Here is a 17,447-nt window from a genome sequence, read left to right on the forward strand (position 1 = left end):
CACCCCAGAACCACCTGGCCTGAGGAGGCCCAGTGCTGAGGTTGAGCAGCTGGGGTCTAGTGCTGACCAGGGCTCACCAACAAGAGGCCTCTTTCCACTTGAAGCTGAGCCCTGAGAGGCCGGGCCCTTGGGGCGGGAGTGGCCGGGGAGCCAGCCCTGTCCCAGTCTTCTGGAGGAGGAGGCGGCCGTCGCAGGTGGAGCCATGTGCTAGGCGTCACTTACCATCTGCAGCTGACTTTTCAAGGGTGACGTCCCAGCACCGTCACAGAGGAGCCGATGGCTCAGCAGGAGCCAGAGGGGCGACAGCACTGGACTCGCAGGGGCCGCTGGGACTGGACTCGGGGTGGCAGGGGGCGGGTCACTGTTCGTAAAGCAGTAAAAGACAAACTTGAAATTTCAGTGGGACCTTAGTATAAAAAAACTCACATAGCAGATTTTGAAATAAGACCAAATGGAAATTCTAGGAGCAAAACATGGAGTAACTAAAATAAAGAGCTTACGTGGGTGTAACAACAGGCTTATTAAAGAGGGACAGTGTCCTGGAAGACGGGTGAGGAGGCAGCCTGTCCTGTGATGGAGAGTGGGTGAGAGACGGGGGTGGGGGACGAAGTCTGGAAGATTGGCTGGCCTCCTGGGAGGAGAGACAGCTGGTGTGACAGAGGACGCGTAAAGATTCGTGACGCTCAAACCTCAGAGGCAGTGGCCACGGTTACAGTAAATAATGACTCCACATCTAGAGACGCCGATGTGAAAATGCTGAGCCTCAGACAAGAGGTGTTTGGTCGCCAGAGGGAGAAGGAGATGGGCCGTCCTCACAGGAGCCGTCCCTGCCGGCTCGGCAGGGCCGAGGGGCAGCAGGGAGGGGGCTGCTGTCAGCGCGCTGGAAGGTGCAGCCCCAGCCGTCTGCATCCAGCTGCCGGCTCCACGAGAATGAAGCTAAAAGAGGCCTTTCCAGATGAAACGGAGAGTTTCCCAGCAGGGAGCCTGTGCTAATGGAGAGTCTAAATGGCCTACTTCAGGCCAGAAGCAGTCGGTCCCGGACGCTGGCAGAGGAAGGCCGTGGTGGGCGTGTGGGCGTGGGTCCTTGGAGACACACAGCTGGGGCGGGAGGCGTGGACGGGGCCTGGCGCCAGGGCAGCGTCCACGTGAGACCTGGTCCACGACAGAACCGGTGGTCTCACATGGACGCTGCCCTGGCTTCGAAGCCTGAAGGCAGCCGCTGGTCTCCCCTGGGCAGCCCTGCACCCCTCGTGGGCAGGCAGCTCCCCTGCCCTGGCTGCCCGGCTGGCCTGGGAACTCAAGAGCGGGGGTCGGGCTGCTTGTGGACTCTGCGGGCCTGACCTCGGTCTTGGGGCCTCTAGAGACGGCAGCTGTGATGTCCTGTCGGGGGGCAGGTGTGTCGTCTTGGTGCTGGGCTTCAGGGATGTGTTCACGTGCTCATTCACTGCTGGTGCTCACTAGTCCCAGGTGCTGGGATAGAAAGACGAATGGAAGGAGTTTCTGTAAGGAATGTATGTTTTTACAGGTGTAGAAGAACTTGGAAAAAACACCTCTTTTCCTCGAGGGAGCTTGAGTGCGTGCGTCGCGGGCTCACTCATCTGTCCTCCCGCCTGGCGGCCTTCGCGGCTTCAGTGCTTGCCATCCCTTAGCCTGTGTGCTTTAATCTTTCACTCTTTTTTTCTGGGAGATTCTGACACAGTAATTTTTTTTTTAATTGGCTTTCTGAGATATAACTTACAATCAGTCGAGTGTGCACTGTGGGTTTCAGCAGATCCAAGTGTTCACGCAGCCACCCCCACAGCCAAGGTGGAGCGCGGCCCCCGTGAGCGCCCCCTCGCGTCTCTGGCAGTGCAGTCCTGCTGCTCTTCTTGCAGCAGAGGCCGCCGTGTCCACCTGCGTCCTGGCGGGCTGCGTGTGTCTGCTCACTGACTTTGAGTGTGCCTTCGCGGTCCGCCCGCGTCCTGGCGGCTGCGTGTTGTGCTGGCTCCCCGTGCGCGGTGTGGAGCTGCTGTGAGTCCTGCATGCGGGGCTGGTGTGGACGCGTGGTGTCCTTCCCTTCAGGAAGGCTCCTGAGGGTGGAGCCGCTGGCTTGTGTGACAGGTGTTTGACCTTTTAAGAACCTGTCCCGTATTTTCCAGAGCGGCTGCCCCGTTTTGTGCCCGCTCAGCCGAGTGTGAGTTCCCAGCTCCTCCACGTTCTTGCCTGCACGTGGTACAGCTAATAGTTAGGCCTTGGTTTTCCCAGTGGGGGTGTGGTGGTCCTTACGTGGTGGAACAGCTGAGTGCAGTTGGCCTGTGGGGTCCTGGGCAGACACGCTGGTGCTGCAGCCCCGCAGCAGCTCCCAGCCCGGGCCACGCAGACTGGGCTCGGGGCCCATGGGGCTCCCTCTTGGTCCACACTTGGCGTATTGCTGTCCCTGCCCCTGAACATAGGCAGGTACTTGCTGAGGGTTAGAGCCAGGGTTGAACGGGTCTCTGTGAGAGGTGAACCAGGAGCTCAGGTGGGAGTCCTGCGCAGGATGCGGTCGCCGAGCTCAGGTGCCTTGCCCTGGAGACACTGGCTCTTTCCCTGTGTCTCGGCAGCTCCAGGGCCAAGACTCCCGTTGTGGCCATGATTGCCCTTCCTGCGCGCTCGGCATCTAGCGCATCTGCAAGTCTCTGTGTCCCGCATGTGGCCTGGCGCTGTTCCTGGGGCTGGGGCCGCTCTCCGGGGGTGAGGGGGGGCAGCACTTCTGGCTGCTCGTCGGAGGAGGCTTCCAGAGGTGATGGCGAGCGGGCTGGTCCTTGAGGGGCAGCCAGGCTGGGGGGTGAGGCGCGGTCGCCTGGGCCCCATGCCCTCAGCTCAGATGCTCTCCTGGGGGGATGGGGCTGTGGTCCTATCGGGAAGCAGTGAGCTGGCTTCTCTGGTGCAGGTCGCAGTGGGAGGAGCAGGGAGCCAGGCCCGCTCTGACTTGATGTTGTTTGATCATTAAGTGGAATGCCAGTTTGCCGCTGAGAAGGACGGGTCTCAGAGCTCCCAGATAAGGCGTCCAGCTGGCTGGCTGACTCGTGGTCCACTCTCACCTCCGGAGTCTTGGGGTCTTTCTTCTCGATGCCCTTTGAGGTGGCCGGGGCTTATCCCGGGACACAGGTGACCCGCCCTCGCCATGAGGGCTGTGGCTGCTCTCGCCTTCCCGGCCCCCACATCCTGCTTGGCCCTTGACCCTGCGGTCAGGGTCACTGCAGTGCCTTGCTTGAGGGGCTGTTCTTCCTGCTGTCACCTCTGCAGGCTGCCCGGGGATGCTGCGTGCTTCTGGGGTGAAATGAGAACCTCTGCTTGTAAAACGGCACTGTCTGGTGGTCCTTTTTAAAGCAACACTTTCTGTGCTGACAGTGACGTGTCGTGAACCTGCCTTGCCACGGTCTCCCGGGAGAGGCCGAGTCATGCTGCCATCAGGGTGGGGAAACAAGCCCTTCTGGTGGTTTTGTGTGACTTTTCGGTGGGTGATTTGTCCTAACGCTGGGTGAAATGAGAGATTATTTAGAGTGTGTTGTCCTGCCTAAATGAATAAACGTCTCTAAAGGTTAAGCTGCTGGTGAGGTCAGGGTGGCGTGGCAGGGCTGTGCTGGCGGGGCTGACACCCCGGCTGTGCTGGGGGACTGTTTCTGCTGCTGGCTGGGACGCTGGTTTGGGGTCTGTGAGGGACCCAGACGCTCGGCTCTCATATGGCGACCAGCTCAGCAGCGCTGGGCGCGAGCCTGACAGTGTGGCAGTCTGGCCAGCCTCCTGGAGGTGGGCCCGGCGCCCTATTCCTGCGCTGCCCCTTCCCGCAGGCGACAAAGCCCTGGATGGCTACAGCAAGAAGAAGTATGTGTGCAAGCTGCTGTTCATCTTCCTGCTGGGCCACGACATCGACTTCGGGCACATGGAGGCCGTGAACCTGCTCAGCTCCAACAGATACACCGAGAAGCAGATCGTGAGTGCGCAGCGGGGTGCTGCTTCTCACTGGGGCCTCTGGTGCCTGGCTCTTGCTCTGCACCTGCGTCTGTCTGGGGATTTCCCCGGGTTTAGGTGGGAGCTGGCGGTAGGGCACCATGTCCTAGGGGCCCACCCCAGAGGGAGGGTTGGCACACTCCCTCCCCTCAGTGCCCGCGCACGTGTGCTACCGCCGCCCCCCCACCCCCCCATCTGACTTAAGAGCAGAGGGCAGGTGTCTGTGCCTCGCCCGGCCCCACTGTCTGCTGAGGTGAGTGCCCGTGTCTAGGCCCTGAGGACCCCTAGCTTCGTGCCTCTAGCCCTGTATCCGCTTGGAGTAAAATTATTTGTGTGTTTACTGAAGTGTTATAGAGGAATATTTTCCTCTTACTTGCCCAGAAAAATTTAACTTGCAGAAAGTGAAAAAGTACCCTTGATGCCCCAGGGGTTTTGTTAAGTATTGGTGTTTACTCACCAAGAAACGAGCTTCCCGAGCGCTAGTGGTGAAGAACGGGCACTAGTGGTGAAGCTCCTGCCGCCAGTGCAGGAGGCGTGGGCTCCGTCCCTGGTGGGAAGGTCCTCTGCGTAGGAAATGCACCCAGTTCTAGTGTTCTTGCCTGGGAGATCCCACGGACAGAGGAGCCTGCCGGTCTGCTGTCTGTGGGGTTGCTGAATCAGACACGACCGAGCAACTAAGTGCACACTCACACTCACACTCACACACTCACTCACACTCACTCACTCACACTCACTCACTCACACTCACTCACTCACACTCACTCACTCCCACCAAGAGATTACCGAGTGCCTTCCATAGACCCGGCAGTGTGCTGGGGGCCCTGGGGACACAGTGACCGTAAGCAGGGGTGGACTCGGCTCTTCTCCAGGGGTGAGGCCGTCAGCCCGCTACAGAGAGCGAGCGGAGCTGTGGCCGTGGCCAGGAACCGAGGCGGGTGGAGCCCTCTGGACTCTGAGCAGTGGGCGGCTAGTAGGCAGGGCTCTGGCGGGAGGAAGACCTGAGCTGAGGCTGAGGACGGGGTACGTGGGGGCGGAGGGGACAGGGCACGCGCCAAGGCCCATGTGCGGGAGGGCAGGGTGGCCAGAGCCCAGAGCAGAAGGCGAGTTCCTCCCGAGACCCACGGGGCTGAGAGGTGCTGTCCCTGGCGTGGGGAGGGCATGGACAGCGGGGACAGCACGAGGCTGGAGTTTGGCCCAGTGGTGAGGGGACGCTGGGGCCCTGAGACAGCTGAGAGAGGGAAGGTGGTCCGCAGTGTTCCCGTCACAGCCGAGGCAGGCCCTTCCATCCTGTTCAGGTCCCCGTGGACCAGTGACTGGGCTGAGGGTGGGGCTCCAAGGTGTCTGATGCCCATGGGGACAGTGCCTCAGGTTTGTCCTGCAGAACTGTCCGAGGAGGGCTCTGGTCCCCTGGGGCCACGGGTTGTTGTCCGTGGGCTCTGTCCCCTGGGGGCCGTGTTCTCAGGAGAAGGCAGGTGGGCCCTCTGTGGCCTGACCCCAGCAGTGCGCCGAGCAGACTCTGGTGGGGCTCGGGGCCGACCGAGTATGTCCAGCGGTGGTCTCTCTCCTCTCTGGAACCCAGGGCTATCTCTTCATCTCCGTGCTGGTGAACTCCAACAGTGAGCTCATCCGCCTGATCAACAACGCCATCAAGAACGACCTGGCCAGCCGCAACCCCACCTTCATGGGCCTGGCCCTGCACTGCATTGCCAACGTGGGCAGCCGGGAGATGGCCGAGGCGTTTGCAGGGGAGATTCCCAAAATCCTCGTTGCCGGGTACGTGTCTGGCGGCCTGCTGAGGGCACGGTCACCTCCCGCATGCATAAGTCAAGTGTGTGAGTCCTGAAGGCTCTGTGGGTCTCTTAGCCTCCCTTCTTGGTAACAGCCGTGGGGAGGAGGCGGGTTGGCATTGCTGGCTTAGCTGTCAGGAGGTCCACGTGGGCCTCTGTCCTGGGCCAGAGCCTCACCCCGCCTCCTCTCGGTCTCCGCGGGCTGTGGCAGCCCAAGCTTGATTGCGTGGAGAGCCCGAAGAAACCTTTTCCCCTGTGTCCCTCCAGCCCCATCTCTGGTGCACCTCTGTCCCTTGGGGGCTGCGGGGTGTCATCCATGGGCTCTGTCCCCTGGGGCCCGTGGGGTGTTGTCCGTGGGCTCTGTCCCCTGGGGCCGCAGGGTGGTATCCTTGGGCTCTGTCCCCTGGGGCCACGGGGTGGTGTCCATGGGCTCTATCCCCTGGGGCTGTGGGATGTTGTCCGTGGGCTCTGTCCCCTGGGGCCTGTGGGGCGTCGTCCGTGGGCTCTGTCCCCTGGGGGCCTGTGGGGCGTCGTCCGTGGGCTCTGTCCCCTGGGGCCGCGGGCGTCGTCCGTGGGCTCTGTCCCCTGGGGCCGCGGGCGTCGTCCGTGGGCTCTGTCCCCTGGGGCCGCGGGCGTCGTCCGTGGGCTCTGTCCCCTGGGGCCGCGGGCGTCGTCCGTGGGCTCTGGGCCACGCTGGCCTCACTCCCGCCCGTCTGTCAGGGACACCATGGACAGCGTGAAGCAGAGCGCTGCGCTGTGCCTGCTGCGCCTGCACAGGGCGTCCCCGGACCTCGTCCCCGTGGGCGACTGGACGTCCCGCGTGGTGCACCTCCTCAACGACCAGCATCTGGTAGGTGCCTCTAGGCCACACCCACACTCCTCTGCGGGGCAGCCTCTGCGGGGCCACAGCCACGTGAGCAGCCTTGTGTGACTTCCAGGCTGCTGAGGGGGACATCCCTGGCCCAGTCGTCGAGCTGGGAGAGCCTGCAGGTAGAGGCTGGGAGCCCCTCCCCTGGGGTCAGGGCAGATGAGACGGGGTCTCTGACTCACCCTGTCCAGGCGTTGGAGGGGCTCCTGCTTGCTGGGTGCAGAGACAAACAGCACAGCCCAGCATGTTGCAGGTGTGCTGCGTCCACAGGGCCTGCAGAGGCGCGTCTTTCTGCACCCCGGTTAGGGCTGTCCTGTGGCCCCGGGGGCTCTGGCACACAGCCCGCCTAATCCACATGGCTGGACATGAGCCAGGCCCGAGCCTGCTCCACATCGTCGGCAGGGCATCGTCAGAGCAGCGAGATGTGCAATGAGGTGGTGTCTGGGCTGGCCATGAGTCACGGGCCCTTGTCCACGCTGACGCTGGGAGGCAGGGTCAGGTAGGAGCTGATGCCGCAGCTGGCCTTGTCTTGCCGGAATCCTGTCTACAGACGAGAGAGTCAGGATTCCACGCGGAGTTTCCCATTGAGCAGAGAGATGTTAGCATGTTAGCTGGCTACTGCGTGTTTTCCCACAAGAGAAATCTGCCTTAAGGATGAAATGAGGACTAAACGGTCCACACAGGTGGACCACGGGGCGAGGGTGGTGGCCGTGCGGGCTCGCCCGCCGTGGGGCAGCCTGCGAGCGTCCCTCCGCGTCTCACACTCACGGGGGAAATCGGGTCCGCACAGGCGACCTCTCCTTGGGGCGGGGGGCGTCTCAGCCAGGAGGCCCCGCGCCTGGGATGTTTCTGTGCCCGGCTGTCTCTTTACTTTGTGTTTTCACCTGCGTGGCTGTGTGGCTGGTGCACGGATTGGTGCCTGCGTGGTTCTAGGCTGCAGGAGCCCAGCGGTGGTGGGCAGGGTGGGGTGCATCGCAGCCCAAGGTGAACTGGCACCTGTCCTCTGTGGGTGTGGCTTCTGTGTCACGCATCTCCTGGCTTTGCCACCAGAGACTTGGGGTTGGTTTCTTTGGTCTCAAGGTTGGGGACCCCCAGGAAGAGGACCCCTTGTCCACCCAGAAGAAGCAAGCGGCCCTTCTGAGAGTAGCAGGGGAGGCGGGGGGCTGTGACATGCATAAAGCTCTGCCTGCGGCCAGGCCCCTCCCGAGTCCGACATGGCCCAGGCGTCGCCTGGAAGGAGGGGGAGGAGGCAGCCTGGGCGTGGGGGCCCCCAGCCCTCTCCTCACAGCCTCTTCCTGCACAGACCCCTGCAAGTGTGCAGGGAATGTGGGGCACCGCGCTGGGGAGCTGACCAGCTCCCTTGACCTCAATGGGGGGTCGGGTCTCATCCAGGCCTGGTGGAGCTCCCCTGTCAGGGGGCAGAGACATGGGTTGGACCACATTTGAAAATGGGCAAGAATGGGCTTTACTGTTCTCCACGGTCTCAGATTTGGGTTGGAAAGATTCCTGTGAGTCTGAATGTAACGTGTCTGTCCTTATGTGGTCCACACGGAGTGACCTAAGTCAGGGCAACGAGGAGGTGGGTGGGTGGACGCGGGGCCTGGGGCTGTTGCCCCGCGCCGCCTCCCTCAGGCAGGGCTCTGGGATGAAGTGTGCCGGGTCTCCACGTTTTCAGAGAGAACAGTAAGCAAGGCAACAACGACGTGTGCGTCTCGCTTTCTTGAAACATCGAGGACTGATGGGAGTGGCCCCAGGGTGGCCAGTTGTTGCTGAGTTTAACGTTCGTTTAGAAGATGTTTCAGACGAGAGGCTGTCTGCAGGGCCTCCGGCGGGCGTCTGAACGTGTGTGTGTGTCTTCTCAGGGTGTGGTAACTGCCGCCACCAGCCTCATCACCACCTTGGCACAGAAGAACCCGGAAGAGTTCAAGACCTCTGTGTCTCTGGCCGTCTCCAGGTTAAGCAGAGTAAGTCTGCCGAGGGGAGGGGAGCTCAGGGTGGGTTTTGGTCTTTGTCACTTTATTTAACTAACGTGTCCCTTTCAGTAGGCAAGGCCTTTGGGCAGTCTGTGATTCAGCGGTGGACGTGTGTCTTGGTTAGTGACTGGTGGGCTTTCCTTTGACCCGTGTCAGGGGTGTCTTGTTGGCGCAGGAAACATGAAGGGCAGAGCCTGCCCCTGGTGGCTGCTGCGTGCCTGTGCTGTGCCTCCTGCTGACGAGGGCTCGCGGCCCGTGTTGCTCTGTGACCGGCTCGCTCTGATCATCAGGGTCGTGAAGTCACGGAGTCGTTTCTCTTGCTGATGGTTGACGCGTGTTGCTGGGCAGCAGGTTCGCCTCTCTGTGCCCTGTCTTGCCCAGCGCTTGGGTGTCCCCTCTGATGGCCACTGTGAGGAGCCCGTGGCCCCTCCCCGGCCTGCGGCCTCTTGGTCTTAACCCTTCTGGGCACTTGGTCCTGTGCGTTCTCACCTAGTCTGCATTTTCTTGATCACCCAGTAGCTAGGGCAGCTCGGCGTGTTTGCTGGCTTTAAAAAAACTTTTTCTCAAGATAACATCCCTTTATTTTATCTATTTTGGCCACACCATACAGTAAGCGGGATCTTAGTTCCCTGACCAGGGGTTGAACCTGTGTCCCCTGCTCTGGGACCATTTCATCTGAACTACGGGCCCACCAGCGAAATCCCTTTGTTGGCATTTTGAATATCTTCTTTTGTGAAGAGCCTGTTCAGTCTTTCATACCTTTTCCCACAATGTCATCTTTTTTGTTGTTTTGTAAAAACTCTTGTTTATTTTTTTTGGCAGCACCTCTTGGCATGGAGAAGGGAATGGCAGCCCACTCCAGTGTTCTTGCCTGGAAAGCACAGTGCAGCCTGGCGTGCTACAGTCCGTCGGGCCCCAAAGTCAGACACAACTGAACAACTAAGCCACCTCCCGGCATGTGGGGTCTGAGTTCCCTGACCAGTGGGTTCCCTGAGCCCACTCCCCCTGCAGTGGAAGTGTGGACTGCCACAGAAACCTCCTCTTTGTATTTCTTAGATATAAACACTTTGTTGGTTAGATTAGGTTAAACCAAACAAAATTTCCAGCATTAAACCATTCAGTTTAGTTCAGTCACTCAGTCATGTCCGACTCTTTGTGACCCCATGAATCCCAGCACGCCAGGCCTCCCTGTCCATCACCAACTCCCGGAGTCTACTCAAACTCACGTCCGTCGAGTCGGTGATGCCATCCAGCCATCTCATCCTCTATCGTCCCCTTCTCCTCCTGCCCCCAATCCCTCCCAGCATCAGGGTCTTTTCCAATGAGTCAGCTCTTCGCATGAGGTGGCCAAAGTATTGGAGTTTCAGCTTTAGCCTCAGTCCTTCCAGTGAACACCCAGGACTGATCTCCTTTAGGATGGACTGGTTGGATCTCCTTGCAGTCCAAGGGACTCTCAAGAGTCTTCTCCAACACCACAGTTCAAAAGCATCGATTCTTCGGCGCTCAGCTTTCTTCACAGTCCAACTCTCACATCCGTACATGACCACTAGAAAAATCATAGCCTTGACTAGATGGACCTTTGTTGGCCAAGTAATGTCTCTGCTTTTGAACATGCTATCTAGGTTGGTCATAACTTTCCTTCCAAGGAGTAAGCGTCTTTTAATTTCATGGCTGCAGTCACCATCTGTAGTGATTTTGGAGCCCAGAAAAATAAAGTCTGACACTGTTTCCACCGTTTTCCCATCTATTTCCCATGAAGTGGTAGGACCGGATGCCATCCATGATCTTCGTTTTCTGAATGTTGAGCTTTAAGCCAACTTTTCACTCTCCACTTTCACTTTCATCAAGAGGCTTTTGAGTTCCTCTTCACTTTCTGCCATGAGGGTGGTGTCATCTGCATATCTGAGGTTACTCATATTTCTCCTGGCAATCTTGATTCCAGCTTGTGCTTCTTCCAGTCCAGCGTTTCTCATGATGTATTCTGTGTATAAGTTAAATAAACAGGGTGACAATATACAGCCTTGACGAACTCCTTTTCCTATTTGGAACCAGTCTGTTGTTCCATGTCCAGTTCTAACTGTTGCTTCCTGACCTGCATACAAATTTCTCAAGAGGCAGATCAGGTGGTCTGGTATTTCCATCTCTTTCAGAATTGTCCACAGTTTATTGTGATCCACACGGTCAAAGGCTTTGGTATAGTCAATAAAGCAGAAATAGATGTTTTTCTGGAACTCTCTTGCTTTTTCGATGATCCAGCGGATGTTGGCAATTTGATCTCTGGTTCCTCTGCCTTTTCTAAAACGAGCTTGAACATCAGGAAGTTCACGGTTCACATATTGCTGAAGCCTGGCTTGGAGAATTTTAAGCATTACTTTACTAGCGTGTGAGATGAGTGCAATTGTGTGGTAGTTTGAGCATTCTTTGGCATTGCCTTTCTTTGGGATTGGAATGAAAACTGACCTTTTCCAGTCCTGTGGCCACTGCTGAGTTTTCCAAATGTGCTGGCATATTGAGTGCAGCACTTTCACAGCATCATCTTTCAGGATTTGGAATAGCTCAACTGGAATTCCATCACCTCCACTAGCTTTGTTCGTAGTGATGCTTTCTAAGGCCCACTTGACTTCACATTCTAGGATGTCTGGCTCTTGGTCAGTGATCACACCATCGTGATCATCTGGGTCGTGAAGATCTTTTTTGTACAGTTCTTCTGTGTATTCTTGCCATCTCTTCTTAATATCTTCTGCTTCTGTTAGCTCCATACCATTTCTGTCCTTTATCGAGCTCAACTTTGCATGAAATGTTCCTTTGGTTTCCAAGGTAAACCATTCAATATCACAGTAATCCAGGTCTATGCCCCAACCAGTAACGCTGAAGAAGCTGAAGTTGAACAGTTCTGTGAAAACCTACAAGACCTTTTAGAACTAACACCCAACAAAGATGTCCTTTTCATTATAGGGGACTGGAATGCAAAAGTAGGAAGTCAAGAAACACCTGGAGTAACAGGCAGATTTGGCCTTGGAATATGGAATGAAATAGGGCAAAGGCTAATAGAGTTTTGCCAAGAAAATGCACTGGTCATAACAAACACCCTCTTCCAACAACACGGAGAAGACTCTATACATGGACATCACCAGATGGTCAACACCGAAATCAGATTGATTATATTCTTTGCAGCCAAAGATGGAGAAGCTCTATACAGTCAGCAAAAACAAGACCAGGAGCTGACTGTGGCTCAGACCATGAACTCCTTATTGCCAAATTCAGACTGAAATTGAAGAAAGTAGGGAAAACCACTAGACCATTCAGGTATGACCTAGATCACATCCCTTATGATTATACAGTGGAAGTGAGAAATAGATTTAAGGGCCTAGATCTGATAGAGTGCCTGATGAACTATGGAATGAGGTTCGTGACATTGTACAGGAGACAGGGATCAAGACCATTCCCATAGAAAAGAAATGCAAAAAAGCAAAATGACTGTCTGGGGAGGGATTACAAAGAGCTGTGAAAAGAAGAGAAGCAAAAAGCAAAGGAGAAAAGGAAAGATATAAGCATCTGAATGCAGAGTTCCAAAGAATAGTAAGGAGAGATAAGAAAGCCTTCCTCAGTGATCAATGCAAAGAAATAGAGGGAAACAACAGAATGGGAAAGACTGGAGATCTCTTCAAGAAAATTAGAGATACAAGGGAACATTTCATGCAAAGATGGGCTTGATAAAGGACAGAAATGGTATGGAGCTAACAGAAGCAGAAGATACTAAGAAGAGATGGCAAGAATACACAGAAGAACTGTACAAAAATGATCTTCATGACCCAGATAATCACGATGGTGTGATCACTCACCTAGAGCTAGATATCCTGGAATGTGAAGTCAAGAAAGCATCACTACGAACAAAGCTAGTGGAGGTGATGGAATTCCAGTTGAGCTATTTCAAATCCTGAAAGATGATGCTGTCAAAGTGCTGCACTCAATATGCCAGCAAATGTGGAAAACTCAGCAGTGGCCACAGGACTGGAAAAGGTCAGTTTTCATTCCAATCCCAAAGAAAGGCAATGCCAAAGAATGCTCAAACTACCACACAATTGCACTCATCTCACACGCTAGTAAAGTAATGCTCAAAATTCTCCAAGCCAGGCTTCAGTAATATGTCAACTGTGAACTTCCAGATGTTCAAGCTGGTTTTAGAAAAGGGAGAGGAACCAGAGATCAAATTGCCAGCATCCACTGGATCATCGAAAAAGCAAGGAGTTCCAGAAAAACATCTATTTCTTCTTTATTGGTTATGCCAAAGCCTTTGACTGTGTGGATCACAGTAAACTGGAAAATTTAACCATTACTGATTTACAAATATGACAGCAACTTTCTGTGGTTCAGCCTGCTCTGTGTTTAAAAGTCTCAGCCTGCTCTGTGCCTTGCCACCTCACTCTCTGGTGAAGTCTTCTCTGATCAGAAACGCCACGTTTGAATGTAGTCAGGCTTCCTCATGCTTCCTCTGGGGTTAATGCCTCGTGTCCCCAAACGTGTGGTCTGTCCCTCTTCTGAGGGCGCACTGCAGGTCGACAGTCCCGCTGAGCCGCATCACGTTGTGGTGGGGCCTTTTCTTGCGTCGTGTCGTCATCCCAGCACCGCTGCGAAGGCCCCTCCCTCCGCACACCCTGGTTTTGCAGTAAAGTAACCTGCCCTCGCACAGATGCCGCTGTCTGTGCTGAGCCCCTCTGGTTCTCTGTGTATCTTGGCGCCAGTGATGTGACTTTGGGTTAATTTGATGTCCAGTAACACCAGTGAGCCCCATCCCCAGAGTCCCAACGGGGCTACCTTTATCTGTAGTTTCAGGAGAATTCAGATCTTTGCAGTATTAAGGTTTTGAGTCTGTGGCCACGGTGTATCTATTTACTTAGTCTTTAATTTCTGTCAAATATGTTTCATAGCTTTTCAAGAAGAGGTTCTTTTATTTTTGTTTAACTTATCTTTATATACTTTATTTTAAAAACGCTCTTCTCAGTGACACCTTAAAAATGTTATCATAAAAGTCGGTGCTGGTTTGTGCAGGTGGACTTTGTATACTTACTGCTCTTGATGTTGGCGACTTTGCCAAACTCACCTGTCAGACCTGGCGGTTTATATGTAGGTTGCTTTGGATCACCTTTGTCTTCCATCACGTGTTCTGTGGACAGTGACCGCTTCTTTCCTTTCCTGGTGCATGTTTATTTGTACTTTCTGCTTTATTGCTCCAGCTCGGGCCTGCCCCGCAGTGCTGAATGTGAGAGGTGATTGGTCTCCAGCTCGGGCCTGCCCCGCAGCGCTGAATGTGAGAGGTGATTGGTCTCCGGCTCGGGCGTGCCCCGCAGCGCTGAATGTGAGAGGTGGTCGGTGTGTTTTTTACGTTGGAGGGAAGCCTTTGATGTCTCGCTGTCACGTATGACATCGGCAGGTTTCGTCCACATCCGTGTCCTTTGCCACATTAAGGAAATTCCTTGTTATATCTTTGCTAACAATTTTATTAATTAACTGGTGAAGCCATGTGAACGAAGGATTTTCTTTGTGGGGCGACCGCTAATTATGGATTCAGTTTATGTAGTAAGTGATGAGGCCTCAGATTTTGTTTTGTTAAGTGGCATTTTCTTAACCGCTTGCTAACTTGCACGAACGCTCAGGTGTTTGGGCAGAAAGTCCCTTGCTGCCCTGCGCTGTGGCCTCCCGTCCTCGTTTTGTGTTGGGTATTTGCCCTTTTGTGGTGCTGGATGTAGCTCATCAAGTGTGAAAGAGTTTCTTTTGACTTTATTGGTCCTGTTTTGGTTTCTGTACCTTATTACTTTCTGCTTGTATCTTTATTGTTTTCTTTCCTCCACTATCTTTGGGCTAATTTGCTAGTCTCTTCCAAACCCTTGAGATTAATTCTCCAATACTTTTGTTTTTGTATTTGTTTCACATAAGTGCATTTAATGCTCTAAGTTTAACTCTGAGCCTGGTTTAGCTGCCTGAGGGGCACTGGAAAGGCAGCCTTGGGTGGCCGGCTGTGTCCCTGGCGGCGTGGTCGGGCCTGCTCCGTGCGCCTGCCCACTGGCTGCTCCTGCTGGGCCCCCCACTGCTCTGCCCAGCCTGGAGCTCCCCCCTCTCAGGTGACCTGGTGTCAAGGCCGAGCCTGTGAGGGGAGCCACTCCGAGCCCCAGCCGTGGGGTCTGGGGGCACGTGTAGTGGGTTTGCGGGTGTGTGCACGGGGTGCGGTGTGTCATCTGCCCAGACCCCGGGGCGCAGGTGGTGGGGGTGAGAGTGGAGACCCTGTGCTCTCGGGCCGGCCCTGAGGATGGTGGGGCGTGGGGCCAGTCGGGAAAGGTGGGGCTCCCTGCCCAGGCTCTGGAGACCTGGGTCCTGAGGGCGGGGTGCCCGCAGGCCTGTGTCCCTTGGGGCGGGGGTGTCCTTGTGCAGTGGCTCTTCTGGGGCTGGGGGCTGCGCTCCTGTTCCTCAGACCTGGACAAGCGTGTCTGTTCTTAGCACACGGCATGGGGCTCTTGGGGACTCCAGCCCCGCATCTCATCTTGCTGTGCTTTCTCGCAGATCGTGACGTCGGCCTCCACGGACCTTCAGGATTACACCTACTACTTTGTCCCGGCCCCCTGGCTGTCGGTCAAGCTCCTGCGGCTCCTGCAGTGCTACCCGCCCCCAGGTAACAGCCGAGCACAGAGCCTGGGGCAGGGCTTGCTGCGGCCTTTGAGCGTTAGGTTTTGGGTTGAGCGACTGAGCATACGTGTACACACGCAGTCTTAACAAGTCACCTTTCGCTCTCCTGGCCCCGGCTCCGGTCCTCCGGGTCTCTCTGATGCTCTCACAGCTCTTGGCTTTCCTGGAGCAGCTAGTCGAGGACGCTCACTTCATTACGGCTGGGATGAGCTCTGCTTCTGTGTATTATGTACATGTAGGATCAGATCCTTGTGGGTTTTTGAAACAGTCTTTTAAAATAATTCTTGAAACCAGTTGAAACTTCACATCCAAAATTGTTAAGTTTGTGTTACTTTAAAGTGCGTGTCATGGATATTGTTATGTTTGTTTTATTCTAAAATATGGCAAGTAACTAGAATCACTGGTTCGAGAACGCTCATGAGAGTTCCTATTGCACACTTCCAAATTGCCTTCTACAAAGATGGCTTTCTTGTTGTAACCTCCACACTTTAGCCTTCATTTGTTTTTGTACAGGGTATGTCTGTTAAATTCAAGTCACTTTGTGTCCTGAGTGTTTTTTATATTAAAGTGTGAGCTGCTCACCCTGCAGCAGAGCTGAGTAGGCGCGGGGCTCATGAGGCCTCACCCCTCCAGCCGGTGGGCCTCCACCCCCGCGCAGGGCAGTCGTTCTCTCGGTGGAACTGACCGCTGCCTTCTGACTCCCAGGCTGGGGCGACTTGGAGCCCCTGGGGGTGGGTCTCGGTGTCTCCTCCCGCTTTCAGCCCTGTCCCACCCCTGGCGGCTTCGGGGACCCTGCCGCCCCCCACCCGGCGCCTGGGGGCCCGGCCCGCCCTGAGTGGTCGTTAGACAGGCGCTTTAAATGCAGTGCCACGGCAGTTTCTGGAGTTCTCACGTTTCTATTACTTTCTTAGTCTTTCTTGGTCTGCTTTGACTAAAATTTAAAAATTTCCCTTCTGTTTTTGTTGCTCTTCGTGTGTTTTCTCTGTTTCTTGTGGTGATAGCAGGTAGTGGGGAGAAACCTTTCATTCCTACCCATCCCCCCAAACTTCCATATCAGGTGTTTTTTGTGCACGTCACTGAGATTTATTTTCCTCAACTTATATAATCTATATTTCAGCAAAAACTTGCGTCTCTTACTTGTGTTAAAATGTTATCTTGGCCGTCAGATCCTCTGACTTAAGCAGCCTCAGGGTTTGAGTTGGGACCTTGGCCTTCTGAGAGGCTGAGGCGAGGGTTACTGGGGCTGGGGCAGGGCGGGCCGCGGGGAGCCGCCAACGGCTGTCTGTTTTGCCCAGAAGACCCTGCAGTGCGTGGCCGCCTGACCGAGTGCCTGGAGGCGATTCTCAACAAAGCCCAGGAGCCGCCCAAGTCCAAGAAGGTGCAGCACTCCAACGCCAAGAACGCCGTGCTCTTCGAGGCCATCAGCCTGGTCACGCACCACGACAGGTGGGCCCCGCTCAGCCTCCCCCCTCCACATGGTCACGCACCACGACAGGTGGGCCGCGCTCAGCCTCCCCCCTCCACATGGTCATGCACCACGACAGGTGGGCCGCGCTCAGCCTCCCCCCTCCACACACAGCTGGGTGCTGACAGGTGGGCCGCGCTCAGCCTCCACGCTCCACACACAGCTGGGTGCTGTGGGCCTCGCGCTCAGCCTGGTCATCCACCACGACAGGTGGGCCGCGCTCAGCCTCCGCCCTCCACACACAGCTGGGTGCCCTGCTCTCGCCTCCCCCGGGGGCTCCCCCTGCTCCTGGGCATCCCACCCAGCCAGCCGCTCCCAGGGCCACCCAGGAACCCGTGTGAGCGTGTGTCCCACGGGCTGCGTGGGTCAAGGCTGTGGCAGGAAGGTGTGTGCGGGCCGCGCTGGGTGGGGTGGGGGTGTCTCCAGGTCCCAGCAGGTGCACCCACCAGAGTGCCATGGTTCCACGGACTGGGCACTGTTAGCCAGCTCCCCTGCTGGGGGGTGCACCAGTCTCGGCTGTGTCGGAAGGGCGCAGACGTCACGAGGACAGAATGAAAAGCGAGCAAAGACCATCCCCCCAAACCCTGGGGTGCGTGGAGCTGGCGCTTGAACACCAGTGACCTCTGTGTACCATCTCCACCTGCGTTTACCTTCTCCACGTCGGGGCTTTCATCCCGCTGTTAGGGGATGAAACAGGCAGGTTC

At 56.0% G+C, this 17,447-nt stretch overlaps 1 protein-coding gene across 4 annotated transcripts in view; it reads left to right on the forward strand.

Moving 5' to 3' along the window:
• AP2A2 (adaptor related protein complex 2 subunit alpha 2) overlaps positions 1-17,447 on the forward strand; it is a 67,525-nt gene that overhangs the window by 33,922 nt on the left and 16,156 nt on the right. For 3 of the 4 annotated variants that reach the window (XM_027531347.1, XM_027531349.1, XM_027531351.1), the window contains exons 3-8: positions 3,813-3,955; positions 5,552-5,745; positions 6,480-6,609; positions 8,490-8,591; positions 15,156-15,264; positions 16,574-16,724. In XM_027531347.1, the coding sequence (XP_027387148.1) occupies positions 3,813-3,955; positions 5,552-5,745; positions 6,480-6,609; positions 8,490-8,591; positions 15,156-15,264; positions 16,574-16,724 (829 nt within the window). The remainder of the gene's footprint in view (positions 1-3,812; positions 3,956-5,551; positions 5,746-6,479; positions 6,610-8,489; positions 8,592-15,155; positions 15,265-16,573; positions 16,725-17,447) is intronic. The other variant, XM_027531348.1, reaches the window with a different exon arrangement.

This window comes from Bos indicus x Bos taurus, chromosome 29 (assembly GCF_003369695.1).
Source record: "Bos indicus x Bos taurus breed Angus x Brahman F1 hybrid chromosome 29, Bos_hybrid_MaternalHap_v2.0, whole genome shotgun sequence".
Classification (NCBI taxonomy): Eukaryota; Metazoa; Chordata; class Mammalia; order Artiodactyla; family Bovidae; genus Bos; species Bos indicus x Bos taurus.